Source organism: Schistocerca cancellata, chromosome 4, assembly GCF_023864275.1.
Source record: "Schistocerca cancellata isolate TAMUIC-IGC-003103 chromosome 4, iqSchCanc2.1, whole genome shotgun sequence".
Taxonomy (NCBI): domain Eukaryota; kingdom Metazoa; phylum Arthropoda; class Insecta; order Orthoptera; family Acrididae; genus Schistocerca; species Schistocerca cancellata.
Window position 1 is genome coordinate 628,862,545 of NC_064629.1, and position 17,400 is coordinate 628,879,944.

General features: G+C 39.6%; 1 protein-coding gene across 2 annotated transcripts in view; it reads right to left on the minus strand.

Moving 5' to 3' along the window:
- Positions 1 to 781: 781 nt before the first annotated feature.
- The window catches only part of LOC126184503 (tRNA (guanine(6)-N2)-methyltransferase THUMP3-like), a 125,267-nt gene continuing 108,648 nt past the window's right edge, over positions 782 to 17,400 (minus strand). Inside the window, exons 6-7 of one of the 2 annotated variants that reach the window (XM_049926895.1) lie at positions 16,552 to 16,686; positions 782 to 1,683 (exon numbers count right to left, since the gene is read on the minus strand). In XM_049926895.1, the coding sequence (XP_049782852.1) occupies positions 1,513 to 1,683; positions 16,552 to 16,686 (306 nt within the window). In that variant the 3' untranslated portion in view covers positions 782 to 1,512. Of the gene's footprint in view, positions 1,684 to 16,550; positions 16,687 to 17,327; positions 17,391 to 17,400 lie in introns of those variants that run through there. The other variant, XM_049926896.1, reaches the window with a different exon arrangement.

Here is a 17,400-nt window from a genome sequence, read left to right on the forward strand (position 1 = left end):
TTATTCTCATGTTTATTCTTCAGAAATAAATGGTGCTTGTCCTTGGATGAGACAAATCGTAGGAACTTTCATTACAGAGAAATTCCAAACACCACAAGAATAGTGCAGAGGCAGGTTTGCCATAGGGACATTTCTTCATTTGAATCTCACTTCAAGAAGAAATGTCATTAAAACTGCTGAAGATGGGAATGTGGCCGCCAATATTTTGAGGAAAGCACACCCTGCCATTTTCAAGGCATAACTGCAGCAAGTAAGCACTGTGCAAGGGAATTTAAAACCTTGGTTTTCAGAGAAACTCCAGAAAGATATAAAACACACACACACACACACACACACACACACACACACACACACACTGTAAGTAAATACTAATGCGGTCACAAACCAAAGATCACCAACATCAGAAGTTATCAATAGTAAAATCAATAATCAACTGGTGAGGTAGCATTAATTGTGTCCCTCTGTTTTTTTACAAGGGAGAGTGCAGGATTCCATGCAGAATTTAAATAAAAAACAATAGAGCCTTTACTTGAAAATGGCAGAGCGTGCTTCAATTGAAATATCGGTGGTTGTCGGCGATGACCCTGGCGGCATTCTCGGAAGTTATTTGAACATTACATACACCAGTTAAATCTCAGGTCTCACATTGCTGAAGATTTCACATGTTGGCAATAATTTTGTGGCAAACCATATGTAATGGATCACTTTACTGAAAACTGGCACTTACAATTAATTGTGAATCTAAACACACTACAGGAATTTCACTGAAAACCACTTAAAATAATTTTCTCATTCATTTATTGATTTTTCTTGTTTCTGTCTCTCTTCTTCTTTCTTTGTTTTAATCATTCAACACACATACAATTAGCCGGCATATAAAGAAAACATTATTTCAATACAGATTGAGAAACATTCATGTAGTAATCTTTTAGGAACATGGGTACATAAATGAAAAACAAAAATAAAAGTATTAAATTGGGTTTTGAACATGCGGCACAAAAACGTGATGCTGTAACGCTTGCCAATGCACCACCAATTTGGCTGAATGGTCTGCCCAGTAAAAGGCACATAAAGTGCCTCAAAAACTTTAACTGCTGTTTTCCCACAAACAGTCTAGTATCTGTGAATAAGCCCAGACAAATGTTCATTTATTTTGACTCCTCTTTCACTGAGTGAAGTTTCTGGGAGATCGGGTTATGGCACTTGCCATGTTCTCCTCATTAGATGCACACAGGAGAGCATCACAAGAAAACACTGTATGTGCCTGTGTACAGTACAGATCAAAATATTGTCCAATGGAGCAAAGAACTGGGTTTCACTTTAAATACTGGAGAGATCTGCAATATGTTACTACAGGTTCGCTGTGCACCTGGAGGGCTAGTCACTTATCACGCATATTACTTTTCAGCATCAGTTCAGGAGCACATAACAAATACTCATTTCTTTATGACAAAGGTAAGATAAATAAACCAAGAGCCCCAATATTTATTTGGCATTACATTAAGGCACAAATCACTTTTCCAGTTTATTTTTCTTCTTTCGCTTTTTCTTGACTTCCAGTGGCAGAGACTGCTGATACTCCTTTGCTGTTCTTTGAATTACATAAAGACGAGCTGCCAGTCCACCAATATTAACTGTCAGTATTCTTATCATCTTAAAAAGCCCATGTATTGTTGACACAGCCTGCAACAAATTACATTCCTGGTTATAAAAGCAATTACCACAGTTAAGGCTCATGTGTAAACGTAACATACAAGATTATCTCACACAAAACAGTATGGAATTTTCTTGTTTTTCACATATGATATTAATGTCATTCATAAGATTACATGTCTCTTCATGTCACAGTAGTTCTGTGTATGGAAGTACTACTTCTAAAAGATGTTCATATTTTCTACTAATATTTAGTATGCAGATAACCATTTTGTATAATAAAGATTCTAATTAGTTTACAGTATGCAAGAAGACAGTTATTTGGATGTATCACTGATGGTGTCTATGATTTCTTGAGGAATATTTCAATAGGATTACGGACATAAACTCTGTAAACCTAATATTCAAATTTGTTGACTAACACGCTCTCCCAGAGTGAGCCAGAAAAGCTCTAGCTAAGGGTGTTTCTGTGCAGGTTGAACATCTTTGGGTACGTAAGGTAATGTAATGATCCTGGTGTAGAATTGTAGCTATGTTCAACCTTGCACATACAGTTTCAAATGTTTACTGCCTCCTAGAATCTTCTCCACAGCTGTGAAGTGATACTATGGGTGATATTCAGCCACTGTCCAATACATATAGGCTCCAAATGGTCAATAATCCAATGTGATGTGACTTTACATTATGTCAGTAAAATGTTTTGTTTTGTTTTGGGGCACAAAAACAACTAGGGTCATATGTGCCCAGGTCAAAACTGTAGAACAAGAAGACAAAAAGAGGACAATTGCACGTCAATCCCAATCAACAGAAGTGAAGACAGCTAAAAACAGGGATGTGGAGAAAGGTCTGCAAAATATGCCATAGAGAAACGGAGGTCCAGAACTAAAAATTAAATGGCCTTCGCCATATTACTATGATGGATAAAAAGTAAAACACGGTCGACAGCCCATGCATCGTTCACTAAAACCGACGATAACTCAGACGGCAAACCGTCAGGAAATGGCAGACAGTCAAAAGTTGGGTGCAATGTGCACAAAGTGGTGAGAGAGCACCACTTAACAAATGGCGATTGCTAAAGAGACAGTGCCTAATACGCAACCTAGTTAAAATGATCTTCTCATGGCAAGAGGGCCGAGACGAGATCGTCCAACTCTGAGCTTGTTCCCATGAAGGGAGGACCAGTAGTAATGTCAAAGTGACACCACCTGCTGACAGACGACAACAGAGAGATCATCAGAGGGAAGGTAAGAACTACCTGGCTGAGGTACAAGGACTGCAGCCTTGGCAGCAGTGTCAGCAGCCTCATGTCCTGTCAGACTGATGTGACCAGGAACCCACATAAACATCACAGTGCCTCCATCAACAGTGAGTAGGTGACAGCCTTCCTGGACCCGTAGCACTAAGGGATGGACAGTGTGCTGAACATAGAGGCTTCGAAGGGTGCTGAGTGTGTCTGAGCGGATGATGCAATAGAAAAGCCCGTGTTGCCAGATCTACTGTGTGGCCTGATACAGGGTGAATAGCTCTGTGCCAGCCGGTGTGGTCGTGCAGTTCTAGGCGATTCAGTCTGGAACTGCGTGACCGCTATAGTCGCAGGTTCGAATCCAAGCATGGATGTGTGTGATGTCCTTAGGTTAGTTAGGTTTAAGTAGTTCTAAGTTCTAGGGGACTGATGACCACAGATGTTAAGTCCCATAGTGCTCAGAGCCATTTGAACCAATAGCTCTGCTTTAAATACTGAGCAGTGTTCTGGAAGCCGATGACGAAAGCACACCTGACACTACGGTCAGTCCGAGAGCCATCAGTGTAGACAAAGGTACTATCGCGAAATTTCATGAGAAGATCATGAAACTGAAGGTGATAGAGTGAGGCTGGAGTAGTGTCCTAAGGAAGTGAATGAAGGCCAAGGTGAACACAGGCTGCCGCACAAAGTTGCAGGTAGTGTGAATTTAAGCTGCTGGAGCAAGAGCTGAAACCAAACTCCAGGAGGTCACAGAGAAGATGGACGCACACCATACTGGCAATCAAAGGAGTCATTGAAGAAGGAGGCATAGGATAGGTGGCCACACATGGTAGACAAACAGCATGCATATCTTCTGACGAGAAAGTCATGGCAGTAGGACAGCCGTAGTTCAGCAGCTTCTGCATACAGACTCTCAACCGGGCTAGTGTAAAGGGTGCCTGTGGCCAAATGAATGCCATGGTGGTGGATAGCATTGAGACGGCATAAGAGGGATTGATGTGCAAATGCATAAATGAAACATCCATACTGTAGTTTTGAACAGAAAAGGGACCAGTACAAACGGAAGAGGGTGGTTTGATCTGCACCCCCAAGAAGTATCATTGAGGACACTGAAGGACTGCATACAGCGGGCTGCCAGGTACGACATGTGGGACAACCAAGAGAGTTTCCTATCGAGCAGGAGCCCCAGGAATTTTGTAGTATCAACGAACAGAAGAGCAGCAGGCCCACGTCATGAAGACGGTGGAAGAAACCAATTGCGCTGCCAGGAATACATACAAACAATTTTGTCAGAGGAAAAACAAAAGCCATTGTTGATGCTCCACGAGTGAAGATGATCGAGACATCACTGAAGACAAGTCCATGGAGAACTGCTACACATGGCAAAATCATCAACAAAAAGGAAGCTGGAGATGCCCTGCAGGAGACAGGCCATTATAGGGTTAATGCTCAGAATGGAACCCTGAGGCACGTCATTTTCCTGAATAAAGTTGTCTGACAAGGCAGAAACCACGCATATCATGAAAACTCAGTCTTTTAAAATTCCTGAAGGAAACGGGGCAAGCAGCCACAAGAGCCCCATGTGTAGAGAGTATGAAGGATACCAGTTCTCCAGCAAGTGTTGTAGGCTTTCTCCAAATCAAAAAACATGGCCACAGTCTGGGATTTCCGCAGAAAACCATTCATGACATGGGTGGACAGAGAGACGAGATGGTCAACTGGAGAACACTGCACTCGAAATTCACACTGTGCAGTGGTTAGTAAATTGCAAGACTCCAGCACCATACCAACTGGGCATGAACCATACGTTCCATCACCTTGCAAACATAGCTGGTGAGACAAATGGGGCAGTAGCTAGAAGGGAGGTGTTTGTCCTAGTGAGAGGAGCTTGATATCTCTGCAGAATGGTGGCCCAAGGTGTTGAAGATGGCAACAGGATCTACAATGACATTGTCTGCTACTGTCAGGCTGGAAATTGGGGAATGGCTCTTGGTCCCAGAGAGCCATCAGAGATTGGCCAGCATGACAGAATAAGGAGTCAAACTGTTGAAAGAACTAGTGAATGAAATCCAGTTAGCTTTTTTGCTATCTCAAAGAACGCGACGACACTGTGCATTCATCTGTTTATAATGAATGCAGTTTGCCATCGTAGGATGACAGGTAAAAACGCAGAGAGCATGTCTCTATGTGCGAATTGTGTTGCAGCATGCCTCAGTCCACCAAGAGACTGGGACACGGCATGGTAAAGAGGAAGTGCATGGAATGGACCATTCTGCAGCAGTAAGGATAATGTCTGTAAGATTTTCCACCTGGAAACCACAACTGGGGAAATAATGTTAGTCGCCAGGGAGGAGTAAAGCCTCCAGTTGGTGTTAGTAGTTGCCATTTGGGTGTGCAGGAAGGTGCAGTAGTAGTCAGCAAATGGATAACACATGGGAAATGGTTGCTTGAGTATGAGTCAGAGACAATGGACCACTCGAGATGATGGGCAAGTTGGACAGTGCTGGAGGATAGGTCCAAATGGGAATAGGTGTGCGTGGAGACTGAAAGGAATGTACGTGCTCCTATGTTAAGGCAGAAGAGATTAAGTTGATTAAGAAGGTCAGCCAAGAGGGGATGGTGCACCTTATAAAGTCACCAAGCAGCACAAAGGGGTGAGGTAGCTGCCGAATAAGCTTGAGGAAATCTGTCCCGGTGACATCATATGATGGAGGGATGTAAACACGACAAAGGGAAAAAGTCAAGTGAGGAAGAGAAAGGTGAACTGTAACAGCTTGAAGGCGGGTAGTTGGGGAGATGGTTGACTATGAACGTCATCCCGAATGAGCAGCATGACTCCCCCATGAGACAGAATGCTGACCTCAGGGGGAAGATCAAAATGGACTGGGAAGAAATGCGAGAGCTCAAAGGAGTCATGAGGACACAATTTTCTTTCCTGAATGCAGAGAAAAAGTGGATGCTGCAATTCTAAGAGCAGCCGTAAATCCTTTTTAATGTATCTAAGTGACTTGTGAGGGAGTGGGTAAGGCACTTTTTTCTTCAGGCAGATCTCCAAGATAGCCTGTTCATCGAGATACATGGCATTATCACGGGAGGGGGCAGAATGGTCACCATTGCAGTTGATGCAGTGGGTAGGAGGAGGCAGACAATGGCCCTCGTGAGCATCCCTACCACAAGTTACACATTTGGCTGGATGTTGACAGGACTCTCGTGTGTGGTTGTAATGATGATACTGGTAGCAGCACATCGGGTTCAGAATATATGGTCTGACTGTGATAACTTCATAACCTGGTTTGATTTTTGACACAAGAACCACTCTATCAAAAGTGAGAAAGAGAGTGCATGTGGGCACTAAGGAGACATCTACTTTTTTCATCACCTGATGGACAGCAATGACACCCCGATCAGACATGTACGTTTGGCTTCCTGCCTCAGTCAGTCCATCAAGCAGCCTAGTGTAAATATCACCACAGGAAGAATTCAGTGTTCGATGGGCTTCGACAAAAACAGGATAACCATGAAGGAGCAAAACTGCAAGCAGTTGTAGTGCTTCTGACTCAGTGAATCAGAAGTAGTCTCCAAAAGCAAAGTGCCAGTGTGTAAACGAGAGCAGTATTTCACAGGGCCAGCAATTGCATCAATAATAATAAACGAATTTACCGCAGAGAAGAACTGACCATCTTCAGTATGAAAAACCATGAGGAACCTTGGTGCAGCTGGGAGGGTCGTTGAATCATCAGCCTCATTCTGTTTACATTTCATAGCCATTGACTGTGAAGATGATTGGCTCATTTTGAGAAAATCCCCCATGATTTTCAGCATCTCGGATGGCAGGCAACTGGGGGCCCCCTTCAGAAGGGGGTGCACCTCCCTTACATGATTTTTCACACCTCCCAAAGACCTGACAGAGGGACTAATCAGCAATCTGGAAAAGTAGCAGTTCAGGCAATCACAACTCCCTGGGTCTGACCTGTACCAAAGGGTACGTGCGAACCCTACCTGTCACCTGTTACACGTCGGACGCATGGGCCGGCCTCCAGGAGCACACAGGGAGAAAGAAAAAGAGGAACTTCAAACGCCAAAGCGGAAGAAGGATAGGAGAAGGTGAACAACAAAACAAGAAAGGAACAGTGGACTACCACAAATGCAGAATACATTTCCCAAAGCAACCCAGACATGTTCCCCAAGGGAGGGGAAAAAGAACAGCAAGAGGAGAGACATGCAGTGTGGAAGGGAAAAGGTGCTGCAAAGGCTGGGGCCCCTTGGTAGCCAAGCATGAACCCACCAAAGAGCAGTGTGCCCTCTAGGGGGGGTCAGTCAAATGCATTCACTGTATTAACTTGCTTCTATATGACTCAGATACCGTTTGCCAAGTCCCTACAAACACGCTCTTCAGATGAACTATACCTACCACCTACACTAGTGGTGTATCACATATGTCGCATTTCCATGTTGACTCACGACAGCAGGCTAGGCCAAACAGTGCTCCGCGAATGCAAATAATTGCGCCGCATGCCTGTCTATCTTTCTGAGCACAGCGATCAGGGGTGAGGAGGAAAAAGCAAAAGGAAGGCTGTCGCCAGGTGCAGCTAGAGTACGGCAGTGGCCATATCACATGCCAAGCAGTTTGCTAGCAATACTAGTAGTGTTGAACTGGATATATATTCTGCATTGGTAATAATGATGCCTCTGCACTTGCCCAGAAAAAGAAAAAGTGAAGAAGCCATACTATTCAATGCAAAATGGGAACTGCTTTACTTTTTCATTTGTTTGAGGACCATGCAAAGAACTTAAAATGCCATTGCACTACTATGGACAGGAAGAAAACACTCACTGGAGTGTCATTACAACACCAGACACAAAGAAAATATGATGCACTTGTTTTGACAAACAAGAGAAAATGCTGTCAGCAATGGTCAACCTTATGGGAAAAACTGAGTGAAGAGTAAGTAAAGAAGCGATGAAATCTTACAAGTGATATATCATGAAGGTTTAAAGAAAGAAGACCATAAAGACGTAACTAAATAAAAAAGAAAGCTACCAACATCAATGAAAGAAAGTCATCATTTTGTGTACAATTTGAAGTTATAACTGATTAAAAATATATATGGGAGGAAGATAACATCAAAGGACCATTGTCACTAGTGAGTTACAAAACAGTTTTCAAAATTGCATGGACTGGAAGGCCATTTTGTGATGGAGAGAACTGTCAAGCTGGGTGAAATTGACCGAAAAGTTTAAAAATTTTTATATGTTAAATAACTACGTATTAGTAATGAAAATTCTTTTATTTTAGTTAAATATATTTACTTTTTGAAAGTTATTAATTCATGGCAATGGCTATACATACAGTTTTCTGAACCTCAATTTGAATACTGATCATTTTCAGAAGGACTGATAGTATTAACTTTTTTTATACGCTAAGAATTTTATTCGTTTGACTGTCATATAAAAGCTTCTATGTCTAGGTCTTACGTATGTCATGCACTGACCCTTCTCTACAATGATAACTAGAGCAATAACGAAAGTTTATTTATAATATATATATCTATTCGTGGTTGCGGTCTTCAGTCCAAAGACTGGTTTGATACAGCTCTCCATACTACTCTATCTTGTGCAAGCCGCTTCATCTCCAAATAACTACTACAACCTACATCTTTCTGAATCCACTTACCATATTCATCTTTTGGTCTCCCCCCCCCCTCCTCCCCCACACTCCCCTCCAATACTAAATTCATGATCCCTTGATTTCTCAGAATGTGTCGCATCAGCAAATCCCTTCTTCTAATCAGGTTGTGCCACAAATTTCTTTTCTTATCAATTTCATTCAGTATCTCCTCATTAGTTACATGATCTACCCATCTAATCTTCAGCATTCTTCTGTAGCATCACATTTCAAAAGCTTCTATTCTCTTCTTGTTCAAACTGTTTATCATCCATGTTTCAGTTCCATATGTGGCAACACACCAGACAAATACCTCACAGAAGACTTCCCAACACAAATTTATATTTGATGTTAAAAAATTTCTTGCTTTTCTAATACTTTCAGTCTCTCATTTCCTATTCTAATTCTCTCAGCATTACCTAATTTAATTCAACAACATTCCATTATTCTGCTTTCACTTTTGTTGACGTTCATCTTATATCAACCTTTCAAGACACTGTCCATTCCGTTTAACTGCTCTTTCAAGTCCTTTGCTGTCTTTGACAGAATTCAATGCAACTGGCAAACTTCAAAGTTTTTATTTTTTCTCCCTGAATGTTAACTCCTACTCCAAATTTTTGTTTGGTTCCCATTACTGCTTGCTCTATGTACGGACTGAATAACATCGGGGATAGGCTATAACTCTGTCTTACTGCTTTCTCAACCACTGCTTCCCTTTTATGTCCCTCAACTCGCAACTGCCATCTTGTTTCAGTACAAGCTGTAAATAGCCTTTCCCTCCCTGTATTTTACCCCTTCTACCTTCAGAATTTCAGAGAGTGCATTCGAGTCAAAATTGTCAAAAGCTTTCTCTAAGTCCACAAATGCTATAAACGTAGGTTTTCCTTTCCTTAACCTATCCTCTAAAGTAAGTTGTATGGGAAGTATCGCTTAGCATGTTCCTACATTTCTCTGAAATCCAAACTGATCTTCCCAAAGGTTGGCTTCTACCACTTTTTCCATTCTTCTGTAAAGAATTCGTGTTAGTATTTCGCCGCCATGACTTATTATACTGATAGTTTGTTAATTTTCACACCTATCAGTATTGGCTTTCTTCGAAATTGTAATTATTAAATTATTCGTGAAGTGTGAGGGTATTTTTCCTGTCTCCTACATCTTGCACACCAGATGGAATAATTTTGTCATGGTTGGCTCTCCCAAGGCTATCAGTAGTTCTGATGGAATATCATCTACTCCCAGGGCCTTGTTATGACTTAGGTCTTTTAGTGCTCAGTCAAATTCTTCTCGCCATTTCATATCTCCCATCTCATTCTCTTCTATGTCCTCTTCTCTTTCTATAATATTGCTTTCAAGTTCATCTCCATTGTATAGACCCTCTATATACTCCTTCCATCTTTCAGCTTTCCCTTCTTTGGTTAGGACTGGTTTTCCATCAGAGGTCTTGATATTGAAATAGCTGCTACTCTTTTCACCAACCTACCCATTTATAGAGGCATAAATAAAACTTTTGCAAATTCTTGGTGGAATCGGAGTGAAGTTGACTGTCATTTGTTCAGCATTTCTTTTATGAACAAGCATTTGTAAACATGGCAGGAATGTGATCTAATGAATGCAGCAACGATATGACAGTGCATGCAGCAACAACTGTCTATAACATCCAATGGTGGAGTGAAGAAATCATAGTATGGATGTTTTAGAACTGTGTCTCATCAAAATTTTAAATGGATAAATAAGCATTAACAAGACTAGCCGAGTGCATAAAATTCCCAAAGGAGGCCTGATAAACAGCATTCAAGATGATCATGGTAAAACACAAGGTGGTCAGCTAGTTCTCAGTGCTAAAGTAAAAGGGTGTGCGAGTTTCTTTGGAATTTCACAAAAGCAAATTCATGATCGCATTTTTTTGTCCTTAAGCTTTCTTTGTACTTTAATCTGAATTCAGTATTAAAATTTACTTATTATGGCAGATTCATTTTTGAGTTGTTGATACGGCTTCAAAATAGTTAAAGTTGCCCTAAAGTCAAAAACAATCTACAACTGAGACCTAACTTTTCCCAGCGAATTGAACATTCAAATAATTTATGGGTTTGCTGCCGGGTGATGTCATCAACCACTTAGGTGGTGGTCGACGACGTCACCTGCCAGTAAACCCGTAAATTATTTGAACAATCTACAATTGTCTCATAACAATCAGTCAGCTTCAAGTTTGGTGAAGTTGACCGACCTTTTTTTTTTTTTTTTTTTTTTTTTTTTTTTTTTTTTTTTTTGTGTCAGAACAATAGGTAATAAAGACCAAAAATTTTATTAACTGAGCTCAATATCCATGTTCTGAAAGGAAAACCAATATATTAATTTTATTGGTTTCAGAAATCCAGAAGTTGCACAGCTCAAGCATATCGCACTTTCTCGTCATGCCGTGGAATCCCACATTGCTGACTGGCTGCAGATGCACAGCATCAATTGACTCAAAGGGCACCCAGGTTCATTTTATTTTCCATCACATGTGAATTCCAGTGGCATGTCAGCCACAGCACAGAGTTGCAATTTTCGTGCAGTTAGTAAACACCGTGCTAGAAATGACAGAGGACTATCTGAATTTAATCTCACTTATGGAAATTACTACTGGCATAAATAATTTTGATGCTGTGGAGAAGGTAACAGATTCTTTTGGAATGGAATAAAAAAACTCATCAGCATAACAAATGATGGCACACCAACAATGTGGGGAGAGTGAAGTGGTCCTGATAGTTTGATAAGGGTAAATTGGAATCTATTTGGGGCTTGTTGACACTTGCAGTTCATTGTTTGACATATCAAGAGGCACTTTGTGCTAGATCAGTTGAAGTAAATGATATAATGGAGGTTTTTTTCCATATAGTGAACTACACTCTGTTACACAGAGTGAACATTTAGGGAATTCTTGGCTGATGTCATAGCCGAATTCGAAGATGGTTAACTCATCAACAAGGTTCCTTAATTTGTGTGACAAGACTCCAACATTCCTAGAGAGAAGTGGAAAAGAAAGCAAGGATCTCCATGATTCTCCGATTTGGGCTTCACTTTTATGCCAAACATCACCAAATTATTTGAATTCATCAAGTCTCTCCATGCAAGGGGAGAATCATTTAGTAACAGGTATGACAAACAAGACTGATGCTCAGAAAGATTTCTGACTTGCAGCCGGTCGTCATTAGCTTCCATCCACGATATTTCGACTGGACAACTGAGGATGACTGGCAGTTGTCCAGTCGAAATATCGTGGATGGAAGCTAACGACAACCAGCTGCAAGCCCGAAATCTTTTTGAAAATTTAGTTCGCTGGGAAAATTTTAAATTTCACATAAGACTGATGCTTTCAAACCAGCTTATGGACAAACTGGCTTCAAGTTTATGACACACAGTGTTTCCTGGAACTCAAGGAAGTCAGTTTTGGACCAGGCATGACGACTTATGTTTCAATAACTGAATTAAATTAATTCAAAGACTGTGTGACTGAAGACTTATTTCATTTTATTTGTCAGGTCATGCTCACCATTTTGGCTGCTGATGACCTCATATTTCCAACTTGAAATGATAGACCTGCAGGGTAACACTTGATTGTCCAATCCAGGAATTTACAAGAATTTTATAAAATGTAACCTCATGAGCAATATCCTCAGCCGCACAGACAAACTATTAAATTTATTTCAATGTTTGGCTCAACATGTGTGTGTGTGTGAGTAAACATTTTTTATGTTATGAAATTTGTGAAGTCCCACCTATGTTTGGTTTTAGCAGATTTTAATTAGTGTAACTCTATGCATTTGGATGTATCACAACCATAGTTCCAGATATATTACAAATTGCAAAGCCAAAATATACAAATTTTGGAACATCATGACTAAATTTTAAATTTCTACATGTAAAGTGTTTTGTTTAACCTTCCACTGGTGCACATTTTGTAGCAACTCAGCTAAGTTAATTTTTTTTTCTATTGTATTAGAATTGTGATCAACTGACTACATTTTTTGATAATTTTATTTTTGAGATTTAGAACTAAACAATATGGTGGTATGAGTATCTCCCACAGCCATTTTGTGACCTGTTATTTTGGTGGATGGTGTATTTTCCACTGCAGATATGAAGCAACTTTTTCAGACTTCCCAAGAGACAACATAAGTGATCTCACAACAAACAGAAACTAACTGTTGTAACAGTTTTTATATACTTGGTACAGTGTATCACAAGATGTCAGAAGCATCCAGATGTGGTAAGACATTCCCAATTTTGTAGTAAGTATCCTTCCCATGCCTCTTTGAGAAAGTACTTTGTTGGCAAACATACTTCCCAAGAACCTTTAGATCAATGATATTTGGTAGGATGTGTACTTCCCACAGCCCTTACAGGTTTATTTCACAACAAACAGAAACTACAGCCTGTGCAATGGGGTATCACTAGATGCCAAGAGTGTACATAAGAGGGACAATGTATTCCTATAAATGCAGGAAAGAAATACAGTTACTGGTAACTCCTGACCAGTGAAAGGGTTAATAAAAATTACATGTAATCGTGCTCATCATATTACCACTATCTATGTTACTTATTTACATAATAAAGTTATGGCTTTTGCACAAGGTTAAAACATTAAAAATAAACACTGGTGAAATGCTGCTTATAAAAGTATGCTGCAATATTCGCCTTTTAGAAGTAGTTCTGCCATGCTGCAAACATGCCTTTGTATGTTTTCCAGTTGATCAGTCCTCCATATACAGCAGTCTCTCTCATTATAGGTGAATAACAGCAATAAGATGAGCATTCAGTCACACACATCACAGAGTAACACATTTTCTATATAAGTGGAGAAAATTGTAAGGGATGAACACAAGTGAATTTTTGGTAACACACTATACCACCAATGGATGCACGCCACCTATATCTAAATCACTTTCACTGTCATCTAGGTCGTCACTAGAACTGCTGTCAGAATTTAATGAAATAATAAGTTGAGTTCAGTGTCATTTTCCACTACACACTCATTCTCCCATGCTTTCATCATCACTTCTTTAGTTTGTCTTACAACAATATGCCAATCTAATGATGAAGCATCTTTTGTCAATCTTTCCACTTATCTTAACACATAGTTTTTGTTGTTCCCTACCACATAACCTTTAACTTGAGGCCATTTGAGTTCAATAGAATTGAATTGGTAGTGGTGTGGTGGCAGTCTGAGGAGCCTATGATCATATGTGTTTGTCATTTCATCTACAACACACAGAGGTCAAGGAAATTTATTCTGAGCCATGAGATCCAGTAATTCACTCTTTATACAGCTGTCTTGTATGAGAATCTATTTTTTTGATTTTAGCCAGTTGATAATGTCTTGTTTTCTGGAAGCTGTTGCAGGCACCTTTTTATCATGGATGGGCAAACAATACAAGGCATTGTCCATAACTATCACTGAAGGCTTGTTCAAGTTTTCCAGAAGTGAATCCTTAAACCACTGCTGAAATGTATCTCCATTTATTTTTTAAAGGTAATCACCAGTTTGCTTCTATCTAAATAACATACAGTTTTCTACGAACCCTGCTGATTTATCTGCATGGAAAAGAATCAATCTATTACCTTTGCCGGTGGATTGTGACATGGTGCCAGTTATTGTATCATCTATCCAGGCTGTACTCATGGAATGATTTGCATTTACCCACGTTAAGTTGAGCCACACAATACACTGAAAGTTTTCCTGTGATACTACACTCAAAAATCGACACTGCCATGCTACAGTATCACCTCTCTCCATTATGACCTTTCTTCCGTTAATTTTGTTTATACTTCAAGCCTAAGCAATGTACTACATTTCACAGAGACTGCCTCCAAAAAGTTCTGCTTCTTCTATGGAAGCCTTCAGTTTTTCAAGGGTTGAGTGTTCGTTTCTCGAAGAGTAATTATAAATATGACATCTAAATTCATCTCCCCTAAGATCACTGATATTCATCACATGCTACTTGAATTCTCTCTTCTTTCCTGTATGCTTAGATGAGATGTCCAGCTTCAGTTTCTTCTGCTCTTGCATAATTTTCTCTCTCTACTCTCACAGTACTATTTCTGTGAATTTTTAATGCACCATGGTTCTGTTTATCACTTTAGTGAGAGGTAGCAAGGACCTACCATTGTCTTTATCTCACTCTGTGTATTTCCTAACATTGCTGCAGTCGCACAGCAACCATCCTCAGATGTTCTGTCCCTCTCCTTCCTCCTTATGTTAAAACACTGTGAATAACAATAAATAATCACACAACACAATTCACTGCACCACACTGTAGAACTGCTACATGATCAATGTAGTTTCAAGGGCAGTATGAAGCCTAGTTTGTAGCCACTTTCTTTTTTTTTTATTCTCCCACCATGTTGCAGTGATTTGAAGGCCAGCCTTATCTCTGTTGCTATAATAGTCTGCATGCAGTTGATTTTCAAAAAAGTGCTGTTTCTCTTCCTTTTGCATAATTAGTCTATTACTGTATTTGCTCTGAAAGTTTCGACTCTGTTACACAGTTCATCTAATTTATCATCAGAAATACGTTATGTCAAATTCCTATTATAATACTTATATGCTTTCTGATGACTCTGTGCCCAGGAGACATTTCTGTGTTGTGGACATTACTCTGAAATTAAAAGTATTTTTTTCTGATACCAGCAACAATTCACAGATTCCAGTTCTGTATGCTTTTAGCCAACACATATCTCAATTGTGTTTTAACGCAATCAAACAACAACTAAAACCAAGGAATAATGACTCGTGCAAATTACCAGTCTTTTACATCCATGCATGTAGAAATAAAGTAACGAAACAGTTTGTTCAACTAGTAAAAGGGTTAATACCAACTAAAATGATAGCCACTAATTTCTGACTGCATTACTGTGAAAAAATAATTTTCTTAGAGAAAAACAGCAAGCAAGCTTAACAGTATGAACGTGTATTTGAACTTGCAACTTTTCGATTACCAGTCCAGTGGCTTTACTCTTTTGCTAATGTGTCACACAGATGATTTCGTTTAATTTAATTTTGTTACAGCACACTGTAACTGTAATGCCAACTGAGATTGTGGATGTGACTGACGAGATAAACCACTTAAGCAACAGCAATGAAACATGAATTCGGCACAGTGCATGGGGCAACCTTGACTGTAATGCACAGTGGTTTATATATTTAGTCCACACTATGAGATGATATGGCTCTCCTTCCACTCTTGAAATGATTTCAGTATGATGGCTGCAGTTCATGTACAGTAACATATGACAAAGTCCACTCAATGCAAAGCTACCACATTTTTCACCGCTAGCTCTCCGAATTCACATTTATTTCAAATCATCACAATAACTGTGACCATTAAAGGCAAGTTATGATGTGAGAACGTAGGATGAGAAAGACTAAGTTTTTAACCAAGTAGATTATTTACGACGAGTCAATCTGACATTGTATCTTCACAATTTTGTGTAGAAAATAAAACTTGTACGAAACTACAAACTTCAGCACAAGATAAAGTTTTGCCTCATTTGCATACAAATATTTTTATAGTAGTGCAAGAGATGATGCAAAAATCAATGCATAGTTCACTCTGCTTCCAAACCCCCTCCCACCCTTGCGGCCTGCCTGTCTGGTCTCCTCCCAAACCTTGCATGCTGCAACACCTGGCAAGGCTCTGCTGCTCATGCCTGCAGAACAGGCAACACAGCTGCAATTGGTTGACACTCAACCCCTACCACTCGACACACAGAAATGTCAATCATAAAGTAATTTTACTCAGAGTATAATCCCTATTCTACCTGACATGGTTCACTAACAAAAGCAAATAAATACACAGGCTTCATCAGAGTTATCAAGGGCAATTCAATGTACAGAAGATAGAATGTATGAACACTTTATTCTATCCTATACCAGAAGCAGTTTGAAAATAATGTATACTTTACTCAAAATGAATGTCTTAATTGAGGTCCCCAGAAAGTAGAAACTTACTCTTACAAAATTTCCCTTGTCATATGTTAAAAACACAGCTCTTCCAGATGTCTTCATGACTCTTGCTAGTTCAAAGAGCAATCTTACATAAAGTGTGCTGTTATTCTTCTTTGATCCCATTCTTTTTCCAAAGGGCTGCAATAAAAATTTTAATACTCAGGTATGGGTAAAATGTATTAATGTTTTAATAATTAAAATATGTTAAAAGAAATTAAATAAAACTATCCTTACCATGAAAAAATATGCAAATATAGCTTAAGCTACCACCAAAAGACTTTAAAAGAATGAAATTCTGGTACCAAGGCTCCTTTGGCTGTTGTCAGTATTATTACTGTTCAGTTGTAGTAGTAGTACTAGTAGTAACACACAGTTACTCCAGATGATTAAAACAAGGCAATATATTGCATTTTTTGTTATAATATTGCAGTTGAAGTGCGAAATTATATTTGGACAAAAGACAGGAGGATACAACATATATTTATGATAAAACAGTCACAACTTCAAAGAAAGCAATGTTACAGGTGAAGAACTGTGTGTCCACTACTGTTAGAGGTTTTTAAGTGAGAACAAGAGTGCAAAGGCCTTCCTCAACACAACTCTTTGCTGTGACACTTTTGCAATTTCAGAATAAAATATGACTACTACACAGCTTGTGGTGTTTATGCTCCATCACTGCCAACATTTACTACATTTTTGTTACTATGTTTTAATGCACAGTACAGGAAGATTTTGTTATGGGAGGCTAGTGAGTAGGTAGGATCACAATGCAGACTCACCTAATGATACACCCGATGGTCACAAAGCATGAGAACGGCTGGGCGAGCGAGAGCCATATCGTACTAGAGCAGA